Below are 25111 nucleotides of genomic sequence, written 5' to 3' on the forward strand. Positions count from 1 at the left end.
TAAAAAGCCCCAACAGCACCAGACTGGTAAAAAAGTTTTTAATTCAGCCCTCAGCACAAAAGAATGCAGAATGGGTTAAAAATTAAAGTAATTTACAGACTGTGATCATCCTTGCCATTAAACAACGATGTTTCATCTGTCATTTCAACAAGCAACATAAGAGTTACACACTCCACTTTTAGTAATTTTTCCAGTGCACAATAAGAAAATAAAATTGAAAGTGACTACAGAATATACAGGAATCTTTAATTTAAAATAGTATGTATACTGTTGATATTAACATACTCTTTTTACTTTACTTGGAAATAACTTTGCCAGCTGTAATTATACAATTGGTCAAATGTTCAACTATATACTCTATATATCTAATACATTATTGTATACAACTAAAAATTTAAATAGCAAGGTCAAGCTGTGTTTAAAACTAAATTAAAACAAAGCCCATAAACTTTAATTCATTTATAAAATATCTATTTTCTTCTCAACATTCAGAGCTTGTTTTCTCCAATACATTTTATGTACTGGCTACATTTCAAGGCATCACATATAATAATGTGTTACTTAGTATTAATACACCGCTTAATATAGCAACATCTCTTAGCGGTTAAAAGTTAGTTATCCCTCACAATATGAAGCATATTGATGCATTTACTGTAACCAAACGTAAGTGCATTTGAAATAACAGTTCACAAGATCTAGAAGATACAAACACACATTACTGAAACGGACTGAGATCTAGACTAAAAAAGCTGTGCACACTCATATATATGTATATATATACAAAATAAAATTAAAGGCTTGACCCATTTTAAAGTATGTTTCCTTCAAATTTTAGTGTGCATGTATTAGTCTCTTTAAACTCTAGACTTTTGAAAGGATATGCTTGGAATATCTAAGGAGTCACAGATCTTTTCAATATGTTTTTAAATATATGGCTTTTACCAACTTGGTGCATCAGGGCTGCTGGAAAAATGATGGATGCCAGAGTTCTATTAGTTTTCTTTGCCCTCCTGAATGTTTTAGAGGCAGTTCTGAGTCCGGCCTTTGCAAACGGTCTCAAGGTAAGAAGCAAGCAACCCTGTCACTGAATTAAAGAATAAGCCTCTTTAATAGTGTCTGCCACCTGGCATCCCAGGCCATCTCTGGCCCCGTCCAGGTGGCGGAGGGCCTGGCGCACGGGGTCCATTTGGAAAGCTGCATAAAAGGATAAGATTGTAATTGGTTTACCCTTTCCTCCCAAAATGAGATATTTTATATACTATATTTAATACACCACATTCCAATTTGGAGAGGACTGCCACCACACATATTTATAAGGCTTCCAATATAGTTACATTAGGCTAATAAAAAGATCCTATTTAAAATTCCACTTAGGTGGCTTTGATTTTGATAATTATCCTTTTTTCAAGTTTTTCTAAAAAAATGTACATATGTAATAAAATTAGCTTAAATAGGAATTGCAAAGAAATACTCTTACCCTCCTGGAGGTGGAAAATGGGCTGGCGGCCATGGCAACATCCCTCTGGCTCTGGGGGGAAGTGGTCTGCCCCTGAAGCCCATTAAACCTGGTGGTGGCGGCGGAAGAAGAGGGGGAAGAGGAAATCCGTACCTACACAGAGAAATCGACTCAACAGTCATCACGTGGCTATTAGAATAATAAAATAATAGAGTTTGAAGAGACCAAATACTATCTTACATATTCACACAGGAGCTTTTTTAAAAACAAGTTGGGTGGCAACTTTCTATGGAACTATAAAAACGCCTTTGAAAGTCACCAGCACTGAAAAAACCCCCAAACAAACTTGAGAGTAAGGACTTCAGCATCAGATGGAGCTGGGGAACATGGGGGAAAGCACGGGAAATTGTCTTTTGGCATGCAGAATTGTCTTCTTTGCATGGGATTCCATCTTTAAAGAAGATGAAGAATTTATTTACCTCCATTGCACAGGATTGCCTCCTCCCGCCTCAATCACCCACTTAAGATCTCTCCCCAGCTTCAGTTTTTCCTGTTTCTCCACACTTCTGACAGAGTTCACTGACAGATGACCGCCAGAAATCTGTCTGCGTCACATGATGGGCTCAGTGGTGCTTCATCTATGAACTGTTTTAGAAGTGTGCGGGAATGAAAAAGGGGGGGGGGGGAGGGCACCAACGATTTGCATATGATGAAGTCCTCATTGTGTCAAGTATTTCCCCACCTTTGAGTTAAAACCAGGATTGTGTTCGTTCACATATATATAAAAAATCCACCCCCACCTTGAAAAAAATGTTTTAAAGCAAGATAAATAACAATGTTCTCCCAAATTTCATTTAAAAAATTGCTACTTTTGGAAGCTTCCAGATTCTTCTTGTTCCTATCATCAAAAATATTTTTTATAAAATGAGAAGTAAACTTCCAGCCATTTTCATTTCCCTTGGTTTTGTTTCTTTGTTTTGAAAGACAGCAACCTTTGATAAGTTGCAAATTAGGGAACTGGGTCTTGCATCTCTTGATCTTTTCTATACCCCTGTTGTAGTTTTCCTTCCTCCAATGCAGATTGAGTAGCTGGAACTACCACATTAAAAATGTAAGGTTAATTATTTTTTAAAGGCTTCAGATATATTATCCTAAAAATTATATGTCAGAAAACACATTATCTTGCTAAATTATTTCTCAGAATATGGCAAACAGACCTAGGTGTTTTGATAACCATTTAGTCAAAATGTAGCAGAAACAAAGTTGACTACGCCAAAACTTTCCTACAGAGCACTCCTGACACTGAAACACACCCAGCCAGACTGGTTTTGCTTGCAAAACCTATTATTTCCAGAGAGGAAAAAACCAAAACCTGCAAATGGAAAATCCCCACAAAAGACCCAATAGTTTTCCTACTTCTATATATCATCATCATATGAATATCTTGGCCTATTTGGCAAAGAAACAATTTTTCTTACATTTATCTTTTAAACATAATGATCAGAGGCACAAATCTGTTAGATTTCACAATTCCACCATTTCCATCTAAATTTATATCCAAAGAACAAAACATCTTTCTGAAAAAAGAGGAATTACACACACAATGTAAATATAACAATCCAAATTGCAACCTTAACTACATTGTGCATCACTCTTGTTCTCAACTCTTTCTGAGTCTTTCAGACTTTTATTAACAGAAAATCAAAATTTTGCAACTCAAAGAAATTGCCTGAGTAAAAAAAAACATGGCTGGTTAAGCATAGACAACATTCAAGACTGAAACTACAGAATCAAAATTCTTCAATATACATTCATTAACATTTTCAGTACTAACCGTGGAGGGGGAGGGGGACGGGGAGGAGGAGGTGGTGGCAAAAAAGGCATTCTCATCATTCCTCTTATGGGTGGGGATGGTGGGAAAAGTAGACCCCCTCGTGTTCCTCTTCGACCTCTTGAATCTGGATATGGGCGCATTCTTCCTATTCCACGTCTACAAACAACAAAACAAACTTTTTTCCAGAAACTCTTAAAAACAGATTAAAAAGCTGGGAATAATATAATCTTAGTAATATAATTAAGATAATGCTATGAAAAACTACCAGGCATTACATTTAACAGAAATAGAATATGCTGCTAAGGAGTTTTAAGATGAAAGGTAATACAGGCACAAATCAGTTAACGAAGACTTCAGCAAAGAAGCTTGTTTTTACAGGTCTTTTTATACCTCTCCAGCCTCCCTTCTCAGCCTCTACCTAGTTGGAAGGTTTTTTTTAGCAGCATCAGCACTGGGAGGATGGTAAAGTGGGACAAAGAAATGCAGACTTTCGTGTCTCCAGAAAACAATTCAAATAAATGTTGAACAGGGGAATAATTGAATTGTACTGTAGCAATCCTATTGTAGTGGTGTGTGAATTCATTCAAAAGGCAAGGTGAACAAAAGCTTCTTTCAGAATTCCTTATTGAGCATACACATATAGTAAGACAGAGAAAAGGAGGAAGTGGATAACCCTACCTCACCAGCTATACCAAGCATATTTAAAAAGAATACATCTACGAGCCTGGACACCAAAATCACAAATACAAGATAACTGTAAACGGACAACATATATTATCCATGGAGGTATTTGGAAGAAACTCTCTAGAACGTTCAATTTTTTGTGCTGAGTTATGAAACATTTTCCAAACCTGTCCCCCCCCCCCAGATGCATTATTATTACATTTTGAATAAATGTTTGCTGAAATGCATTGAACTATTTGTTTTATGGTGTATCCCTGCCCTTTTTACTGTTTTGTTTTTGCCTCCAGTACCAAGGTTTTTCCTTGAAGAAATAATGCTTTGGAAAACCTCTACTCTACTAATTGAGATACACCTGATTTTATATTACTTAATAATTAAAGAATACATGAAGTGTGAAAATATAAAGCTGATCTAGTTGTATTCGCCAAAAAATAGTATTTGCATAAAAACCCAAATATCTGTACATGTACATTTGTACATGTAAATTGTAGTAATATTTTATCCCATCAAGATTTCATTCTCAGTGTAATTGTAAGATTCTCTTTCTTAATTTTTCAGGACATTTTTCTTAATGTTCATGCACTGCAAAAAAAAAAAAAAAGCAAAAAAAACCCCAACAACTTCAATTCAGCACTGTATTACAGTAGGTCGTAATTTATTATCTTACTAATAATGAATGTCACTGGAATATACATTCTTAAAGGTTATGGGAGGGAAGCTTCTCAAAAGTTTTCTTGTACCACCGTTACATATCAACCTACTATTTCTTATAGACTGGGACTACTAAAACACAAATACCATTCCACTCCTTTCTATGGGGAAATATATGTACTTCCATTTCAGCATGTCAAAACCAGGGGAAGAGTAAAATTTAAAGATAGCTATATTTATTTTGCCAGTTAGGAACCTTGCTCTGTGAATGAATTGTTATTTTGTTATACAGAAAGCTACCAATTAAAAAGACAGTGGTTTTAAGACAGGTAAAAAAGACATTATAGATTTATATATCAAGGATTACCTTATAGGTCCAAAGCCATTCAGTGTTCTGCCTCGCATTTTCCCTCTGGAATATCCTCTAGCACCTCGGCCTTTTCCTCGATCTTTTGGTCCCCTGAACATAAAGAAAAATAAGAGATGGAGCGAGCCACTTTTGATCAAAGACTTAACTTTTGATAAAACTGATTAGAAGGATTTGGTTTCCAACCATCTTTGCTGGATGTTCTTGGGATATCTGCTGGCTCATAGTCAAAAGCAGAACTTCGAAGGAAAAACATGATCAGATTTCCTGTTCTTTTCTTCCTACTCAGCAGCCATTGAGCAGCAGAAAATTTGGCCTTTCATCTCACAAATACCAGTATTAGCACCACTAATAAAAAACTACATATATTTATAATATAGTTGTAGGTATCTTTGTCTGAAAAATATTTTGCAGAACTTCTACAAATTAAGCATATAAATAAAATAAAGTGATTTGTATACTACATTAACAACAGCTGCAACTTCAGAACTGTCTTACTTTTGCTTAGTTTCCATGACTTCTATATTTTCTGGAACAGACTCAGTTTGATCCATTCGGGCTTCAGCTTCTTGTTCCATCTATTACAAATAAACAACAACATATTTTATCTTCGGATTTACAGATCAGTTTCTCCATAATCAAATCCTGTAAATTCTTTAGCATAGTTTTTAAATGTATAACAAAGCAACTACATGTTACATATCCTTTATATAAAATGCTTGCGGCCAGAAGTGTTATAGATTTTTTATTTGCATATACATACATAATGAGATGTCCTGTGCCAACAATTATGCACCACTTTGGTGATACATTTCAGCACATGTCACCAGCTTTGACTCTTGTAGCAGACAATGCAATGTATACAACTACAGTAGAGTCTCACTTATCCAAGCCTCGCTTATCCAAGCCTCTGGATAATCCAAGCCATTTTTGTAGTCAATGTTTTCAATATATCATGATATTTTGGTGCTAAATTCGTAAATACAGTAATTACTACGTAGCATTACTGCGTATTGAACTGCTTTTTCTGTCAAATTTGTTGTATAACATTAAGTTTTGGTGCTTAATTTGTACAATCATAACCTAATTTGATGTTTAATAGGCTTTTTCTTAATCTCTCCTTATTATCCAAGATATTCACTTATCCAAGCTTCTGCCGGCCCCTTTAGCCTGGATAAGTGAGACTCTACTGTATTTTAAACTAACCTTTTAAAGACAGCAAATATTAATCAAACTGAAGTCAAATACATAGCTGCCTATCAAACAGATATTAATAGATACCCATTAAATACATGCTTATGAAACTCCAAAGCAAAAGAGGGATGCAGCAAAACTTCCTATCCAGAAAAGGGATGCAGCAAATATTCACCAGAATGGAACAACTGTGTTTCTCAGTCCCTGATATTAAGAGACATGAAGGAAGCTCTTCTGTCATATGACATGAAATGCAGTTATGATCAGAGGTACAAAGAACTGTAAACCTCTCCGAGCCAAACTGGGAGTAGCGGTATACAAGTCTAATAAATAAATAAATAAATAATTGTATTGTATTACTGTAAATTATTGTAAACAACAATTGTATTGTTTTAATCTATTTCTGTAAACCGCTCCGAGCCAAACTGGGAGTAGCGGTATACAAGTCTAATAAATAAATAAATAAAATAAGATGATATAGTTCTACTGGCTCTGGATGCCCATTAATTCACCACCTGCAACAGTGGCAATGATGCTACAACTCAACATTCCCTACAGGAATCTACTCAATGGTCAACAGTTCAAATCAGAATGAACCATATAACCACAGTGGTACATCTGTTAGCATTACTAAAGCATGTTCTATAACATTCTATACAGCTCAGATTGCCTGAATTTTTCCATCCACCTATATGAGCCTGAGGCTCTTAGGAATGGCGGGAGTTGAAGTCCAAAACACCTGGAGGGAGGACCCAAGTTTGCCCAAGCCTGCTCTAGGACCTTTCATTTGGATCTCAAAAGGCCTTACAGACGAGAAAACAACGGACCTACCGCTTCGCTCTTCCACAAAGAAGCCGGTGCCCGGCCTGAAGCAACTTCAAAAGAGGAGGAGAGAGCGAAGCTTCCCTCCTCTTCGGGTGCAGCCCACAAACAGACGCTTTCCAAAATGGCGCCGGAAAGCAGTCTCCCCACAGCCACGCCACGCCCACCTTTGGCCGACGGGGCGGGGCTTACTGGCCCATGGCTCCAAGCACAACAGGTTAGGCACGCCCCCTGTCGCAAAATGGAAGCGAAACAGTGAGGCTGGGAGCCGCAAAGCGACAGAGAAGGGCACACCACGTGGCAGTATGGGGAAAAGAAGGGCCCGGCAGCAGCGGCAGCAGCTGATCAGCAGCCTGAGCAAGAAGCAGAAGAAGCACCTCAAGGACTTCGGGGAGGAACACCCTTTCTATGATCGGTGAGCAAGTCTTTTTGGAACTGGAAGCTGAAACCTTGTGCACAAGGGGGAAGTGGTGGCTGGTTGCCTGCAGCAAGGGAAGGGTGCATCTACACCAGGCATGGGCAAACTTCGGCCCTCTCTCCAGGTGTTTTGGACTTCAACTCCCACAGTTTCTAACACAATAATAATAATAATAATAATAATAATAAAACTTTATTTATACCCCGCCACCATCTCCCCAACGGGGACTCGGGGCGGCTTACATGGGGCCATGCCCAGGACAATACAATATAGCAAAATATAAAAACAACATATCATAATACAATTACAACAATACAATAAATAATCATGTACAGTACAACACAAAATCAAAAAAGCAGTATTCCAATTAGGGCCAGCTAACACCTCCCAACAAAGGATTCCCCCCAGGAAGCAGCCAGTCTTTGAAGCTGCAAGGCCATTCAATACTAATCAATGTGGACAATTACAACATTCACACTTTCCTCAAACAGACACGAGTTCTTTTTCCCACCCTGGACATTCCACAGATATATAAACCTCATTTACTTCGTTTCCAACATACCTCACAAACCTCTTGAGTATGTCTGCCATAGATGTGGACAGAACGTCAGGAGAGAATGCTTCTGGAACATGGCCATACAGCCCGGAAATCTCATAGCAACCCAGCAGGTCGGCTGTTAGGAATTGTGGGAGTTCAGGTCCAAAATACCCGGAGGGCCACAGTTTGCCCATACCTGATCTACACTCTGGAATGAATGCAGTTTGAAGTTACAGTAGAGTCTCACGTATCCAACACTCGCTTATCCAACATTCTGGATTATCCAACACATTTTTGTAGTCAATGATATTTTGGTGCTAAATTTGTAAATACAGTAATTACTATATAATATTACTGCGTATTGGAGTACTTTTTCTGTCAAATTTGTTGTAAAACATGATGTTTTGGTGCTGAATTTGTAAAATCATAACTTAATTTGATGTTTAATAGGCTTTTCCTTAATGCCTCCTTATTATCCCACATATTCGCTTATCCAACGTTCTCCCGGCCCGTTTATGTTGGATAAGTGAGACTCTACTGTATTTTAACTATCATGATATTTTAACTACCACTGCTATGGCATTCTAGGATTTGCAGTTTCGCAAGGCCTTTATTTAGCCTTTTCTGCCAGAGAAGGCAGGTGTCTCACCAAATTACTAATCCCAGGATCCCACAGCATTGGACTGTGGCACTGAAAGTGGTTTCAAACTCCCATTAATTCTACAGTGTAGACCAGGTATGGGCAAGTTTGGGCCCTCCAGGTGTTTTGGTAGTCTGTTAGGAATTGTGAGAGTTGAAGTCCAAAACACCTGGAGGGCCGAAGTGTGCCCACGCCCGGTGTAGACATATCCTAAATTAAATTCTAAGAACACTTACCTGAGAGAAAAAGTCACAGAGTGTAGTATTTTTAGCAAGTTGAAAGGGCCCCTAGCAGTCACAGAGGCCAACCTCCAGTTGAGGCCCCTTCTGCACTGCCATATAATCCAATTCAAACAATCTGGATTTTATATGGCAGTGTAGAAGGGGCCATAGTGAAAGATCTGCATCTATTCTAAAGCATCCTCAGCAAGTAGCTGTCCAGCATCCTTTTGAAGATATCCAGGGGAAAAGACTCCTCCACCTCTAGATAATTGGTTCCATTCCACCGGCCATCAAGAAGTTTCTTTTATTTTTCATCAAAATTTACCTCCTCCAGTTAAAACCATTAGCTAACATTATTTGTGAAACAAAGGATCCTTCCACACCATATAACCCAGAATATCAAGGCAGAAAATCCCACGATATCTGCTTTGAACTGGGTTATCTGAGTCCATACTGCCATATAAAAGGTAGAAGTTTCCCCTTGACATTAAATCTAGTTGAGTCTGATTCTGGGGATTGGTGCTCATCTCCATTTCTAAGCCAAAGAGCTGGCATTATCCGTAGACACCTCCAAGGTCATGTGGCCGGCATGACTGCATGGAGCGTCGTTACCTTCCTGCCGAAGTGGTACTTATTGATCTACTCACATTTGCATGTTTTCGAACTGCTAAGTTGGCAGAAGCTGGGGCTAACAGTGAGAGCTCACCCCACTCCCTGGATTCGAACTGCTGACCTTTTGATCAGTAAGATCAGCAGCTCAGCAGTTTAATCCACTGCATCACTGGGGGCTCCTTCCATATATCACACATAGATATCCCAGTTCAAAGCAGATATTGTGGGATTTTATTCATCTGTGTGGAAGGGGCCTTAGGACCGTCATGTTATAAACTTTTATCTGTCTCCAGATTAGTTCCATCTGACCACACTTTCCTTCCAAATCCAGATTGTGCTTTCTTGAAGGCAGTTGTAGATTTCAAAAAAAACATTCCCATTCCAGATAGTTTGATCCTTGTTTTTTTCCCCACAGTTCCACTGTCTCTGAGGTGCAGCTCAGCTAAGAGCTGTTAAACAATCTTCTTCTAAACCAGTGATTCTCAATATGTGGGTCCCGAGGCGTTTTGGCCTTCAACTCCCAGAAATTCTAACGGCTGGTAAACTGGCTGGGATTTCTGGGAGATGCAGGCCAAAACAGGTTGAGAACCATTGTTCTATATAGAAAGCACTGTGAAAACTCATTTGTATTCCCAGTAATTGGTTGATCTAGTAGTAATTGTTATACAATATTTTCACAATTGTGTTTAATGATGCTGTGTTAAGCCCAGCTGTCCAAAATGCACATTAATGTTGCATTAATAAGACTGAAGTGATATATTAATATCCTCAATCTGTAAGATTGCAAAAATTAATTTATTTATTTCTTTTCAGGGATTCTGGGAAAGATAAACCAACTCAAATTTGTGAACTGGTAGGTGTTTCTATCATCTTCTTTTTATATTGTTCTTACTGACTAAAAAATTAACTGGAAATGTTAATGCATAAAATTTGGTTACTGTAATTCTGTTCAGTCCTTATTAACAATATTAACAAAGCGGGTAATGCACCCTTAGTATCGTTTTTGACTTTGACGTCTTCATCCCTAATTGCAGTATTATTTATAGCTAAACCAGCAGTTCTCCACAGTCTCCTCCATTCCTAACCATCATGCACATGAGTGCTGGGGAGATGGGAGTTGTAGTCCACAGAGTTGGAGGTCTGCCAGGTCATGGTAAAGTGGCATAGGCAAATGTGGTTGTGTAGGAAAATGTGTAAATCTGAAAACTAAAACACTCTTGAAAGTGTGTGGGAATCAAAACTAGGACTTCCGCAATTACACTTATTGACTCCAGTGCATTTTCTCCTCCCATCTCATTCTAGTTCACCTGTATGCCTTTACCTTGAACTCTTTTGTTAATTGTTGAAGAATTCCAGATTGTTCAGTTCAGAAGCAGAATGAAGTAAATAGCTGTACGTGCTCATAAGATGTGGGATTTATTTTGAGTTCACTGAAGTAACATTCAAAATGTCTTAAAGGTGTATCATTGTTGTCGTCCCTAACTGGCATAAGCTATGTGCTGTCCTCTGTAGAGTAGAATTTGGTTTCCTCTTAATACTATAAGGTAAGGAATAGGAGCTGAAGGACTTGCTAGTAATCATTTTAAAATAGCATTTTAAGTAGAAATTGGATACGGTCATGGCAAACATGCATAAACTTTCAGGCCCAACTACTGGCATTACCAGATCTTGGGCTAGGAAGTATTTCTGCCCATTGAACTTGCACCCAGTTCTGGCTTGGTGCCCTCCTATGTTAGAATGAAGTGGTGATAAGTCTGCAGATCCCATTATATTCATGGGCTGTATTGGTTAGCCTGAAAATATTGCAGTGCAACAATAGTTGGAGATTACTAACCATCTGACCCACGGCATGAGTTTATATAAGAGAATGTCATACATTCATCTGGTTGTGTATATTTTCTTGATAATTTCCTTTTCTTTTGTTAGTCTGACAATTCTGAGCTATCGAGCTCGGAAAGTGATGTGGAGAGTGATTCGGAACCGGTCTCAGTGTATCACAAACTCTTGGCCACTTTGAAAACTGCCCCAGATTCAGACAATGAAGAAGAAGAAGAATCAGACGACGAAAGTGTCAAGGATGATACAGAAGGAGGCAGTGATGTGGTTGTGGATGAAGCAGAAACAGATGATGAAGAAAATGACAACATTGGGCCTGTCCCAGAAACAGGTAGCACAATCGCCCATGGATGGGAGGTTATCTTGTATTTTTCTGTTGCAGAGCTCTTGTTTTCTGTTTCAGCCCATCTTTCATTAAATCTTTTTTTACTGGAAAATGTCATCAGAACTGGGTTTCCTTGTGAGCAGGCAAACCAAGACTGGAGCAGGACCCACTTTGTTTCAACATTTCCCCAGTCTAGCCCAGTGGTTTCAGTCTTGGGCTTCTTGATGTTCCCTGTGTGACCTATTATGAGGAATTCTGCAAGTAGTAATTCAACCACATCTGCTGGCTCATGCTTTGGGAACTATACTAACAATGGTTAGTGTAGCAAATTCACAGAATGGAGACAAATACTTTCCGTTAAGAAAAATCATAATCTACTATAGATCCGGGAGGGAGCCCGGGTGGCGAAGTGTGTTAAAGCACTGAGCTGCTGAACTTGTGGACGAAAAGGTCCCAGGTTCAAATCCCGGGAGCGGAATGAGCGCCCGCTGTTAGCCCCAGCTCCTGCCAACCTAGCAGTTCCAAAACATGCAAATGTAAGTAGATCAATAGGTACCGCTCCAGCGGGAAGGTAATGGCGCTCCATGCAATCATGCAGGCCACATGACCTTGGACGTGTTTACGGACAACGCCGGCTCTTCGGCTTAGAAATGGAGATGAGCACCAACCCCCAGAGTCAGACATGACTGGACTTAACGTCAGGGGAAACCTTTACCTTACCTTACTATAGATCCAGGGATTACTAAGATTCCGTGGCTTTCTTGGGGCAGCGCAGCGCAGATTTGCACCAGGTTACACTATCAGAAGAGAGGACACCAAAATGACCATTTGTGATATTTTTGTGCAATGTTTAAACAGAAATATATTATTTTTATTAAAACATTCTTGTAGTTGGATGTAGCAACAAAATAGCTTACATATACTGTATCAATATACTTGCAAGCTAAAACTCTATACCAGTGGTTCTCAACCTGGGATCCCCAGATGTTTTTGGCCTACAACTCCCAGAAATCCCAGCCAATTTACCAGCTGTTAGGATTTCTGGGAGTTGAAGGCCAAAAACATCTGGAGACCCCAGGTGGAGAACCACTGCTCTATACCAATTTTTTAAGCTTTCCCTTTGAATCATGAGCTACACATGCTACAAACATGCACTGTTGTTTTACTTGATGCTGTTTTTTTCTAGTCATGGATTTTGTCAAATTTTCTGGGATTTTATCTACAAAATCATTGCATAGTCTGGTATGGGAGAAGGCCCGTGGTGGTGGTACATGTGACACCACCCATAGAAATGCCATTGCTGAGATTGGTGCATTTGTCAACAGTTTTTTTTTTTTACAATATGTGACTTTTAAAAAATATATACTTCTTAGGTAATGAAGCACCACCACAGAAAAACACTCAAGAGGAGTCTGGAGGCTTAACTGCTTCTAGTGACCAAAAGACTGAAGTTGCTGAAGAGTTCACAGATATGCAACATGAAGCTGAGTTTAGTCTGGAAACGAATTTCATCGAAGACGAGAGTGGTCATGCCAGTGCGGATCCAGAAGGAGGTCATTCTTCTATACAAGTTGTGAAAGGTAACATTGTGCTTCATTGTTGGCTTTCAAAAACCAGAGCAGGATGAGCACCGTATATATTCATGTGTAAGTCAAAGGCAGACTTTGGGTCAAAAATGTGGATTTTGGTATGACCTATGGACAAGTCAAGAGAAAGTAGATGCTCCTGGCCATGGCCTCTGCCGTTTTCCTGCCTAGACATTCAAAAAGGCCAGAAGTAGCACAATGGCAGAGAGAGTAGAAAGCTCTCGCATTTTGTCATTCTATTCAGAAGTAGTTCCTTATTTGATAATTGTTAAGGTACATTGACCTGTGGATAAGTTGATACAGGTCTTTTCAACTATTTTTTTTGTTTGTTTTAATTTTGACTAAATCACCTTTTGGGAATATCAAACCAAGAGAAGAGTCCAAAATAGCTACTAAAAGGCCACAGTCCTATATTAATGAACCTGGGAATGAATTCCCTCTAAATTTAGGGTGAATGCATCCCCCCTAAGTACCTCTGATTTATTGTGTTTAGGCTTATGTAATCTAGAAGATCATTTGAAACTTGACTCAAGCTAGAAAATGTTAAAATTCGATATATAAGGGATACCATTTTATTCTGCCATTTGTATATAATGTGACTTGAGTATACCTCACAACCTCTGAGGATGCCTGCCATAGATGTGGGCAAAACGTCAGGAGAGAATACAACAACCCTGACTTATGTATATTTTAGTATCCATGGGGATCCTGGAACCAAACTTCAGTGGAGACTGCTGTACCTTTTAAGGATAAATATTAAAATATTTATGTAAGGGTGAGATCTTCAGCCTAGTTGGAGTGATGGAAAAATACTTCAGCAGCAGGAGAGTTCCCACAGGCAAAGAAAGCTCATTTTCTCAACATGCTTTCCTGTTGTGCTTCCAAATTGTGTGCAGCCATTACACATAACTCTCTTTCTTACCATGTCATTGTTTTTTGTTTTGCAGAAATGTCTTGCCATGTTATATATTCTTGTATGATGGCTTTAGTTTTGTTTTCATTTCACCATTTCATTTTATGTTTGGGATTTGGGGCAAATTTCCACTTCTTTAATGTTTTGTAATTTGATTTGTTTTCATAACATACCAGTCAAATCATACTGTTTTTAATCTCTTGACACAGATCCATTTAAATATCACTTGGATGAAGAACTAGAAGAGAAAGAAATAGATAAAGTACTTGCACGCTCAAAAATTACCAGCCAAGTCAAGGTAATAACATACACATAGAAGAAGCTTCCGCCAACCTAGCAGTTCGAAAACATGCCAATGTGAGTAGATCAATAGGTACCGCTCCGGCGGAAAGGTAACGGCGCTCCATGCAGTCCACATGACCTTGGAGGTGTCTACGGATAACGCTGGCTCTTCAGCTTAGAAATGGAGATGAGCACCAACCCCCAGAGTCAGACATGACTGGACTTAACGTCAGGGGAAACCTTTACCTTTTTAGCGCCGGTTGATTTTGGCTTCTTCAATTTACTCCTTGGTTTGGTGCTCAAATATTGGTTTGGTGCTCAAATATTGTAACTTATCCAGACCATAGTCCAACTCCTCAATTTTTTCCCCAGAAATTGAATTTGTTCCTCGGGTTTCTTATTCTTGCATGAAAATGCTGTGTTCATCTTCTGTAAAAGAAATCAGTGTCCTCACAAGATCTATCAAGAGGTCAGATTGAACTTTAGCAGTGTTTAACCTTTGTCTGTGTTCTTCTTAGTGGCCGGCACTGGGGCAGTTGGTTTTTTCTTCCACGTTGGAAAAGTATGGAACAATTAAACCAGAGAAAGAAATTGATCTAAAACAACTTCATCTTCATAAGCCACTGGTCTCTACTTGGCCAAAAGTGAACAGCCTCTCCATGCAAACGAAGTTGAAAGATCAATCATTTACCCCATTGCAAAGGGAGCTGTTCTGCATTATGAACTCTTACAGGGATTTGTTCTACCCAGAGAGGACTGCTTTAAAAAATGGAGAAGAAATTCGACACATTTACTGCCTGCATGCTTTGAACCACATCTTGAAAGCAAATGCTCAGGTACTTGGCAATAATGCCAAACGACGGGACCAGAAACCTGGGATTGATGATGATGGTTTCAGGGATCAAGGACTCACAAGGCCCAAGGTGAATGTTTTTTCTTGAAATCTATGGTCATTGTGTTGATTACCCCATATGCTTTTATCTAAGTCTAGACATTTTAGTAAAAAAAAATCAACCCAAGCCATAAGTCAGTGTAAGTACTGTACCTTGATCTCCTCTGTGTAGAGTGGTGACGGGCAAGAATGTACTACATCCTTGGACAAGTCTCTCTCTCTGAGCTTAGGCTATCCACAGATTGTGACAAAAATATACCACTGTGACTCTTTTGTTTGAAAAGCACAATATAAATAATAACATGATGGAAAAAAATAACTGTTCAGAATATCTGTACTATAGCAGTGTTTGTGTTATTCTGCTTTCTACATGGGGAGGTGGGCATTTGGTTTGCTCATTTTAAAAATAAAAAGTTTATCTCACTACATGGAATTATGTTTACATGTTCCCGTGTAGGTACTCATAGTGGTGCCTTTCCGGGAATCGGCTTTGCGTGTGGTCCACATTTTAATTGGCCTCCTTGAATCTGCGAGTCAAAAGAAAATCGACGTGAGTAACAAAAAACGCTTTAAAGGGGAGTTTGGCTCAGATCCGGAAGAGAAGCCTCCAAACCTGAAAAGACCAGAAGATTATGAAGCTGTCTTTGCAGGAAACATTGACGACCACTTCAGGATAGGTAAGGGAATTCTGTGATGAGGAAATTTAACTTACCTGTTGATTTGACAAGTCTTATTATTATTATTATTATTATTATTATTATTATTATTATTATTATTATTATTCATGTCAGGAGCAATTTGAGAAACTGCAAGTTGTTTCTGGTGTGAGAGAATTGGCCACCTGCAAGGACATTGCCCAGGGGACACCCGGATTTTTTTTTAATGTTTTGCCATCCTTGTGAGAAGCTTCTCTCATGCCCCCGAATGGGGACTTGGAGCTGACAGAGGGAGCTCATCCACACTCTTCTCAGATTCAAACTGGCAGCCTTCAGGTCAGCAGTCCTGCTGGTACAAGGGTTTAACCCACTGCGCCATCGGGGGCTCCTAATTCGTTATTATTAATTTGCTCACTTGACTTAGCAACACAATGAATAGCGACACACGGTTTACACTCCACATGGAAAATTCCAGTGCATTGCCAGGGGGGAAAAAAAACCCTGTGGCAAATTCTCTTTTAATTTTGTTTTTGTGAGAAGATTTCCATTTCATATCATCAGAAATTGCATGCATATAGAACTATATGTGCAGCTCATCTATCCTTCACAAGTATTTCACTGGAGGGATGTGCACTGGAAAATCATTATTCAAATTGCATATGGCTAAAATTGTCCTGATTTGTTTACATGCTAAATTCATGTTTTGTTCTACGCATAGGAGAATTTCATGTGGAAATTCATTAATGTGTAAACAGGCATTATGTATATGGTTCTATATTAAAAATTATTGTGTCTAGAGAATTTAAATAAAATCAATCTTGCAAAGAGTTATTATATATAAGGCCATCGGTTATGCCAATATAGGTTGGCCCTGATCAAAACATTGGGGCACATGATCAAGTTGGGTGTAATTTTACAGATTTAGGTTTTCAAATAAAACCTTGCCTGCCCATCTGTTTCAATCAGACTATGTGATGTAACACCATGCACTAACATACTGAAACCATAATTTGTATAAATGTTTTATTTGCACACTTGGTGGCGATCCTCATCGCCATCATAGATCTCAGTTTCACAGTCTGCCAGATGGTACTGACTAGAATGTTTGACTCTCAGTAATTTGTATATTATCCAATAATCTAGTAACCATCGAGTTATCATTGGATGATATGACATGTTCTGGTAGCATCACTGTTTATTATTGCATCACTATGTTGAACATGCATATCATCAGGACTATCATTACCACGGTTGTTATTGTTATGTTACTGCATTGCTTGACCCCAATTTCCACCTTTGGAATTGGATTGGAGAGTTGAAATCATTTGTTTGCTCAGCATTTACAGACTGGGTCTTAAGAAAAGCAGACATTCAGTAACCCAAAATATTGTGTTGCTTTCCAGCATGTTGACTGAGCAGAAGAATAATTTAGATTATTTCAGAAATTGATGATTTTATGGCAGTTTGTCAGTGTATTATAAAGCAAAGCTTTTAATGGTTTGATGTCTGCACCTCCTGCTATGCGAATACAGCAACAGAGGCAATTACTACATCCTTTTAACAACTGGCAGTCTTCATTTTAATTAAGTCAAGTTCCCAAAGAGTTCCCTTCTGTTTTCATTTAGTGGCTTTGCTGGAAAAAAAAGTGATTTTCTTTTCTGCTATGATGAATGTGAATTGAGATCTTGTCTGCAATACCGGATGATACATTAGCATTGCTCTGAAACAGAGACAATATCCCAAAAAACAAGTATTTTTTTTAAAAAACTAAACATCGCAGGACCCTACAGCCTACTGAAAAAGGGAATTGCTGCTCCTAGGAACTTCAAGGACAAGCAGGTTAACCTTTTTGAAGGGTGGGAAGCAGAAAAAAGCATTTCAGGGATTGTTCAGATGTCAAGGAACACCAAAATATCCTGAAGGAGACAAACATGGCCCATGAGTGCACATTATCTGTATCCCTAACATACTTATTCTGGCCTCTGTTATATTTAAAAAATCTATACATAACAGAATATACAAACAGTTATACATTTATAAGCTGGAGTAGAATCTCTTGAACAATGTTTGAGTTTTGAGTAATTTTGGCTGTAATGACACATCGTTTTGCACCAGCTGAAAAACAGGATAAATCCCCTATCGGGAATTCCAGAATATTCCAAAACTGTTTACATGGATGGCTAAGATAGTGACACCTTTGCTTTGTTATGGACTCAAACTTTTTTCATGCACAATATTATTAAAATAATAATAATGTCTAAGATGTATCTGAAGCAGAAATTAATTTTGTGCTTAGACTTGGATCCCATTCATTGTGTGTGTGTGTGTGCATGTGTATGCAAATCCAAAATAAAAACATACAAACTACAAAACTATTATAATCCCAAGCATTTTGGACAAGGAATACCCAATCTGTACAACATCTACAGATGATTGCAGTGTTGAGAAGGGAAGGCAGGCAAAGAGACAAATTGTTTCAGTCTTTCAAATACAATTTAGCTAAAAGACAGTATACAAAGAAACTAAAAACAGCCTCTCTTTAGGTCAATGGCATTCATTATAGGTTAATGACACTGAGAGAGAGGCTACTGGTTACAGTGCTTCTCAACCTGTGGGTCCCCAGATGTTTTGGCCTTCAACTCCCAAAAATCCCAACAGCTGGTAAACTGGCTGGGATTTCTGGGAATTGTAGGCTAAAACACCTGGGGACCCACAGGTTAAGAACCACTGAGTTAAATCATGTCTGGCTGGTGTCATCTTCCATTTCTCTGTCTGAACAGGGGTTGCTGTTCTTCAGAAGGGAATGCGGCTGTACGCACCATTTTACTCCTCCGATATCATCATTGCATCCCCACTTGGCCTGAGGACTGTGATTGGAGCTGAGGGGGAGAAGAACAGAGACTTTGATTTCCTCTCATCAATAGAGATTCTCATAATTGACGAAGTCGACATCTACCTAATGCAGAATTGGGAACATGTTTTGGTAATGCTTTAAAAAAAATCCTTGTTATCACATTACAGTTGGATTTGATTATTCTTGGCTTTGATTAATATTTTCTCTTTAGTGTAATTCTGTAAAAATCCAAAGGACGTTGGTGATAGAATTACTCAGAAGGACCTAAATATTTCTAAAGTGAAGACTTCTCTAGGAATTTCTAGGTTTTCCAGTGCAGTTCTATGGTCAACATTTGGCAGAAAGGTTCAGTTTGAACAGTTTTCACTTGGGAGTTTGTTTAGCTGTTTTTCATTATAGGTTAATGACTGCTATGTAATGAGTAGCTAAAATATTTCTAGTGTACTCTTGTGATTTGCTAGACATTTGTATTTGCTATTGCTGAGTTGTAGGACTGCTATATACAGGGTAAGATATATGCTTGTTTTGGTGCTAAACTGCTCAATCTGATTGCTGGCTTTTGGACCTGTATACTAGTTAAATAATTATTACATTCAATTCACTAATGTGTTTTATTTCTAACTATTTCTTTAAAGAGAAAACTAAAAGTAATAAAACCAGGTTGTCTAAAATTGCAGTGATAGTCATACAGGTTCCTCTAGGCCAGTGGTTCTCAACTTGTAGATCCCTGAGCGTTTTGGCCTACAAGTCCCAGAAATCCCAGCCAGTTTACCAGCTGTTAGGATTTCTGGGAGTTGAAGGCAAAACATTTGGGAACCACAGGTTGAGAACCACTGCTTTAGACTTTGTGATACTAGAATGTGCTGCAGTGGAATGTGTTTCCAGTTTCTCAGATGGTGCAGCACTGGAGTTACACAAATAACCTTTGAGGAACAAGTTAAGCCTCCAAACAGTACCAATGAAAGTTTAAACCAACAAAAGAAGGAAGGTCTAGAAAGTCATTCATATTATATTTGCCCCTTTTAAAAACAATTTGGCATGCCTCTTTTCCTTCTCTTTCTTTTAAAAATTTCCTTGCAGCATCTGCTGAGCCACCTAAACCTGTTGCCTTTGGAATCTCATGGAGTGGATTTCTCAAGAGTGCGAATGTTCAGCCTGAATAACCAGACCAAGTATTATCGGCAGACGCTGCTTTTTGGTGCCCTGCAAGATCCACAGATCAACTCTATCTTCAATAAGCACTGCTACAATTACAGAGGACAGGTCAGTGGCTTCAGAGAAGGTCCTTTTCCAAAAATCATCAGCAGAAAAAAAAGCATTATGCATTTAGGAAAGGGAGGGTCCTCTGGAGGGATAACATGAACATTTAATATCCGCTTACAGATAGCCCAATATCCTTTTACTTTCAGTGACAGACTAAAATTTGTCTGGATAATGAAGGTAGTTATTATTAGAGCTTAGGAAAATTACTTTTTTGAACCTTAGCTTCCAGCTAGCATGTTCAGTGGAAATTGATCCAAAAAAAGTTTACTTTTCCTATCTTCTTACCCTCATTGCAGTCATAGACGACTTACTTGTTTGCAGGTGGATGGCCAGTGCTGTTGAAAGCAGAATTCTAGACTAAATAGATTGAAACACCTTCTCAGCCCATCAAACTTATTTCTGTGTTCCTGAGAAATTCTATAGGGCAGGCGTGTCAAATGCAATTTCATGGAGGGACATATCAACCTTATTACGGTTGCTGTCAAAAGGATGGAGAATCCGTGGATACAGAGGGCTAGCTATAATTGTTTTACATAATGGTCAGTGTTCTTTAGTTTTTGCCCAGTTTGGGTCTCCAGATGTTCTTGAACAACAACCCTCATCACTTTTGATTATCTGCCATTCGGACTGGGGATAATGGGAATTGCAACTCAACAGCACTTGTGGCTCTGAAGTTGGGGAAAAGTTGAGACATCATATCCACAAATTCAAGCCCCACTATACTGACTAAAGTAGTGGTTCTCAACCTGTGGATCCCCAGGTATTTTGTCCTACAATTTCCAGAAATCCCAGCCAGTTTACCAACTGTTAGGATTTCTGGGAGTGGAAAGCCAAAACATCTGGGGACCCACAGGTTGAGAACCACTGGACTAAAGAGAACAAAATCCAGCCTTCCGGGTGTTACTGTATCACAACTCTTAGCAAGTCTAAGCATGACGTCTTATGATGAATACAGGAGTCCAGCATCAGGAGGGCCACAAAAAATGACATGGCACACCAGATTTGGTCTGTGGCCCTTGAGTTTGACACAAGTGCTATAGGAGAACCATAGCTCCACATTAACGTCATTTTACTGTTGCAATTGCTTCTTTCAGGTAGCAGTGAGGAATGCGCCATTGACGTGCTCCATCAGTCATGTTGTGGTACAGCTTCCTCATGTTTTTCGCAAGCTTGAAGCTGAAAACTCTATCTCTGTAATAGATGCAAGGTAAGATAGCCTTTATTCTATGCTCCGTTGATAACAGCGACACATTTTCTGCTCAGCAGAGTGTAGTGTACTGAAAAGTGTGGGTGTTCTTGCATTTGAAAAAGCAAATTTGCTAGACAAGATGGTAAAAGATCTGGTAGTACATTGCCTCCTGAATTTTCTGAGAAGTTTGCTGCTGCTGTGCTACAGAAAACCATTAAGGAATAAACTAATAACAAGCTCATTCTTGGGGCGAGGGAGTTTATACAGCCACAATGGTATCATCTCTACTTAAGGAAAGACGCCTGATACTAAGGGCAACCCTAGAGTTTACTGAAATATGAGTGTGCCTAAAAGGCATTGAATGCTGATAGGCTGTTGGAAAACAGCGAGGAAGTTAAAATAGAAACATAGAAGAGGGCATGGTTGGCTGGCTGGAAGCTTGATAGTGCTTCAGATTAAAGCATAGAGTTGGGCCTTGGGTTTGGTTCCAGGATGCCCCTTATTTTACTTACAATGATGTAGTAAAATGGTGCCTTTTATATCACTTCTTCTTAAACTGTGGGTACCAACCCCAAATGGGATCATCTTAGCTCAGTGGTTGAGTCATGAAAAAATTGGAAACAGTAAATGTTTTCTGAATACCACTCTAGTGCAGTGGTTCCCAACCTTTTTTTAACCAGAGACCACTTTGACCAAGGACCACTCTCCAACATTAGTATCAAAAGAGTTACAAATCAGTTTTTGGCCAACTCTAGATTCAACCTGATTATTTGGGGTGCTGATTCAGAAAATTGCATTGGATAGCCAACATCTTTTATATTTTAGTTCTTGGGGACCACCGGAGGTCCACGGACCACAGGTTGGGAACGACTGCGCCTGTTTTAGACTTTACATGAATTTGTGGACAGAGTTTACAGTGGACTCTGCAGAAGATGTACATCATAAAAAAGAGAAATCGGACTGTTTCACAAGCATTGTATGTCATAAGAAAGGAAAATCAGCCTATTTAGCAAAGCATTGCAAATTATTATTATTATGTTTATTTATACCCCGCTTTTTCTCTCCACAAGGAGACTCAAATGCTGATTTCATAGAATCATAGACTCATAGAGTTAGAAGGGATCTCACGGGCTATCCAGTCCATCCCCCTGCCAAGAAGCAGGAAATCGCATTTGTTATATGTGAATGTTTGATTTGTATACCTAGTTTATATACATACCTACCCAGGGTCATGTAAACATTCCTTAGGCCAAAAGGGCTCCTGAGTGGAAAGGTCTAAGATCCAGATTTGCTTTTTGGATTTTTTTTCAAAAAATATCTTCAAGCCATTGAAGTGTAATCTATGGATACAGAGTCAGTGGATACAGATTATGTAGTTGACTCAGTTTTAGCAGGTTAGTTTTTGATTAAAATTTCTAGACCTATACATGAGTATATGGTATTTGTGTTCCCTTCCTACTTAACTTTATGTATGTTTAGATTTCTGTAAAGTAAGAGTCTCTGTCTGTAATATAATGTATTCGTCAAAAAGATTCTGTTCTGTGGTAAGATTATCTTCCTAAATTGCATTTACAGGTCATTTATGTTCTCTATTTTCACAGACATGCACACAAATGATGTATTTCTTTTACAAATTGTAGTAAATTAGATGCTGAAAAATGGGTTTGTAGTGTGAAACTAAGTACTATATCTTTATTTTCTGAATTAGGTTTCATTTTTTCATTGACAAAGTGCTACCTGAATATCGTGATGCCATCATGTCACACACACTCATTTATGTCCCATCCTACTTTGATTACGTGCGTCTTCGGAACTACTTCAAGAAGGAGGAGTTGAATTTCACACACGTGTGCGAATACACAAGTAAATCAGGCATTTCCAGAGCAAGGCATTTCTTCCTGAAGGGAAGCAAACAGTTTCTCATTTTGACAGAACGTTTCCACTTTTATAAAAGGTAACTGGGATTGTCTTGGGAATCTAGCATTATTGTTAAGCTGGATGCACAAGAACGCTATATGTTTGAAAGAAAAAGCTAATACAATAAAATGTGCTTGACAACATTGTTGAAAACATTCTATGTGCTGGAAGATTTCTGGTTTAAGTGATACAGCAGCACCAGTGTACATGATAAAGTGAACAAAAAAGAGGTTCAACAGGTCCAACAGGTCCATATATGCAGGCAGTCCCCAAGTTACTAACAAGATAAGTTCTGTAAGTTTGTTTTTAAGTTGAATTTGTATGAAAGTTTGAACAGTCACATTTTAAAATGTAACTTCATCCAAAAATATTTTTTGTAACTTGGCTAATAAATGTTTTGAAAACTTTAAAAAAAACCTTAAGTAACTAGAAGGTTATATTTTGTGAAACCAGGGCCTTGTGTATTGCTTTTGAAGAGAATTAAAGTTTATGGAAGTCTTCAAGATACACAGTTTTCTCTGTTTTGAAAAAGGAAAAGAGGAATCATGGAGGCATTTGTGACCACAAATTTGGGAGTTGAGTAGCATATGGCTTGTGACTCATAGGTTGCTCTCCCCCAAGGTGAAAGCTTCAGTAGGATGAAAGAACCATATTAAATTGCACTGATGTCCTCCTTTATGGGCTTTCTGACTGGCTGGTTTTACAGGAGCACAGAAGGCTTTGATTTGTAGGCAGCAATTCCTGCTAAGACATCTAGTTCATTGTACCAGAGAATGCTCAGAAATGATGAGGGTATTTTTACTTTCTAAATTCATTGGAAAGAACAATGGTGGATATGTTATCACTTGAGAAGAAGACAATTCTCTAGCAAGGCTTTATGGTAACTTCCAGTGGAAACATTCAGTCACCAGAAATGCAGACATCTCCAAACTTCACCAATTGAGGATTTGGTGCCATAGAATTCAGTTATTTCACAATGGAAACCTCTGAATTTCCATTGTCTCTAAGTCAGTGGTTCTCCAAGTGTTTTGGCCTACAACTCCCAGAAATCCCAGCCAATTTACCAGCTGTTCGGATTTCTGAGAGTTGAAGGCCAAAACATCTGGGGACCCACAGGTTGAGAACCACTGCTTTAAGTTCTTTGTGCTATAGCATAGGGAAGCCTGGACTTTTTAGTTTCATCTAGATATCATTTTCAATGCTCTGAAAAATACCTTCTGTGATTTTGTGTTGCCAGTTACTCTAGCAAGCATTTTAATCTCTTTCCTTTTCTCCAGGTACTCAATCAGAGGCATCAGGAACCTCATTTTTTATGAACTACCTACCTATCCCCATTTCTACAGTGAGGTCTGCAATATGATGAAGTTGGCAGGGAGCGGGGAAGAGTCCACCTTGACCTGTACAGTGTTATACTCCAAATACGATGCCCAGAGGTTGGCTGCAGTGGTCGGTGTCGAGCGGGCAGCCCAAATGCTGCAGTCTTCTAAAAACGTACACCTTTTTGTCACTGGAGACACAGAGTAAAAGAAGCACTAAAGTGGACTCTTTATAGCATTGAACCGAATTTTGCAGTTTGCAGTTTTTCTAGAACAGGTATTGAAAGATGAAAGTTACTCCCACTTGATATCTTTTTTTTATTTAAAATAATAATTTAAATCTTGGTCAAGAAATAAAGTTTGAAAAAGAGGTGTATATGTCTTCATTGTAGCAATTATAATAATGCCGATGTCCAAAGCAGACTGTTTATTTGAATCTTGGTATTGGTTACCACAAGTCAACAGGTGACTTGAAGGCAGGGGATGGGACTGGGTGGTCCTTGTGGTCTCCTTCAACACCATGATTCTAAACACACACACTGTCCATATTAATTATAGTTTTATCTTGACCAGCTCTTTGAGACTTGTTCCCAGGGCCGGCCCAAGGAATTTTTCAAGTGTAAGCAAAACAGGATTTTGGTGCCC

General features: G+C 38.7%; 2 protein-coding genes across 2 annotated transcripts; one reads left to right on the forward strand and one right to left on the reverse strand.

The window, feature by feature from the left end:
- Positions 1-22: 22 nt before the first annotated feature.
- LOC103283029 (uncharacterized) lies at positions 23-7257 on the reverse strand. The gene is made up of 6 exons (XM_062971674.1): positions 7018-7257; positions 5491-5570; positions 4993-5085; positions 3291-3446; positions 1478-1609; positions 23-1194 (listed from the first exon to the last, which is right to left on the reverse strand). Exons 2-6 carry the CDS (start codon positions 5568-5570, stop codon positions 1107-1109), a joined length of 549 nt encoding a protein of 182 aa, XP_062827744.1. The 5' UTR covers positions 7018-7257; the 3' UTR covers positions 23-1106.
- A 13-nt stretch (positions 7258-7270) lies between these two features.
- On the forward strand, positions 7271-24836 carry utp25 (UTP25 small subunit processome component). Its single transcript, XM_008125799.3, has 12 exons — positions 7271-7423; positions 10251-10290; positions 11364-11604; positions 12972-13178; positions 14307-14395; positions 14898-15302; positions 15729-15948; positions 18708-18910; positions 19862-20044; positions 21139-21251; positions 22942-23187; positions 24428-24836. Exons 1-12 carry the CDS (start codon positions 7314-7316, stop codon positions 24672-24674), a joined length of 2304 nt encoding a protein of 767 aa, XP_008124006.2. The 5' UTR covers positions 7271-7313; the 3' UTR covers positions 24675-24836.
- The last annotated feature ends 275 nt before the right edge of the window (positions 24837-25111 follow it).

This window comes from Anolis carolinensis, chromosome 1, assembly GCF_035594765.1.
Source record: "Anolis carolinensis isolate JA03-04 chromosome 1, rAnoCar3.1.pri, whole genome shotgun sequence".
NCBI lineage: Eukaryota > Metazoa > Chordata > Lepidosauria > Squamata > Dactyloidae > Anolis > Anolis carolinensis.

Bases quoted from the DNA above. Each gene is read 5' to 3' on its own strand.
- LOC103283029 (XM_062971674.1), bottom strand. From the start codon at position 5,570: ATGGAACAAGAAGCTGAAGCCCGAATGGATCAAACTGAGTCTGTTCCA. The intron at 3,447-4,992 runs GTAATCCTTGAT...TGTTGTTTGTAG, and splicing joins AATGGCTTTGGACCTATAAG to ACGTGGAATAGGAAGAATGC. The intron at 1,610-3,290 runs GTTAGTACTGAA...TTCTCTGTGTAG, and splicing joins CGTCCCCCTCCCCCTCCACG to GTACGGATTTCCTCTTCCCC.
- utp25 (XM_008125799.3), top strand. From the start codon at position 7,314: ATGGGGAAAAGAAGGGCCCGGCAGCAGCGGCAGCAGCTGATCAGCAGC. The intron at 15,949-18,707 runs GTAAGGGAATTC...CTGTCTGAACAG, and splicing joins TGACGACCACTTCAGGATAG to GGGTTGCTGTTCTTCAGAAG. The intron at 23,188-24,427 runs GTAACTGGGATT...CCTTTTCTCCAG, and splicing joins CGTTTCCACTTTTATAAAAG to GTACTCAATCAGAGGCATCA.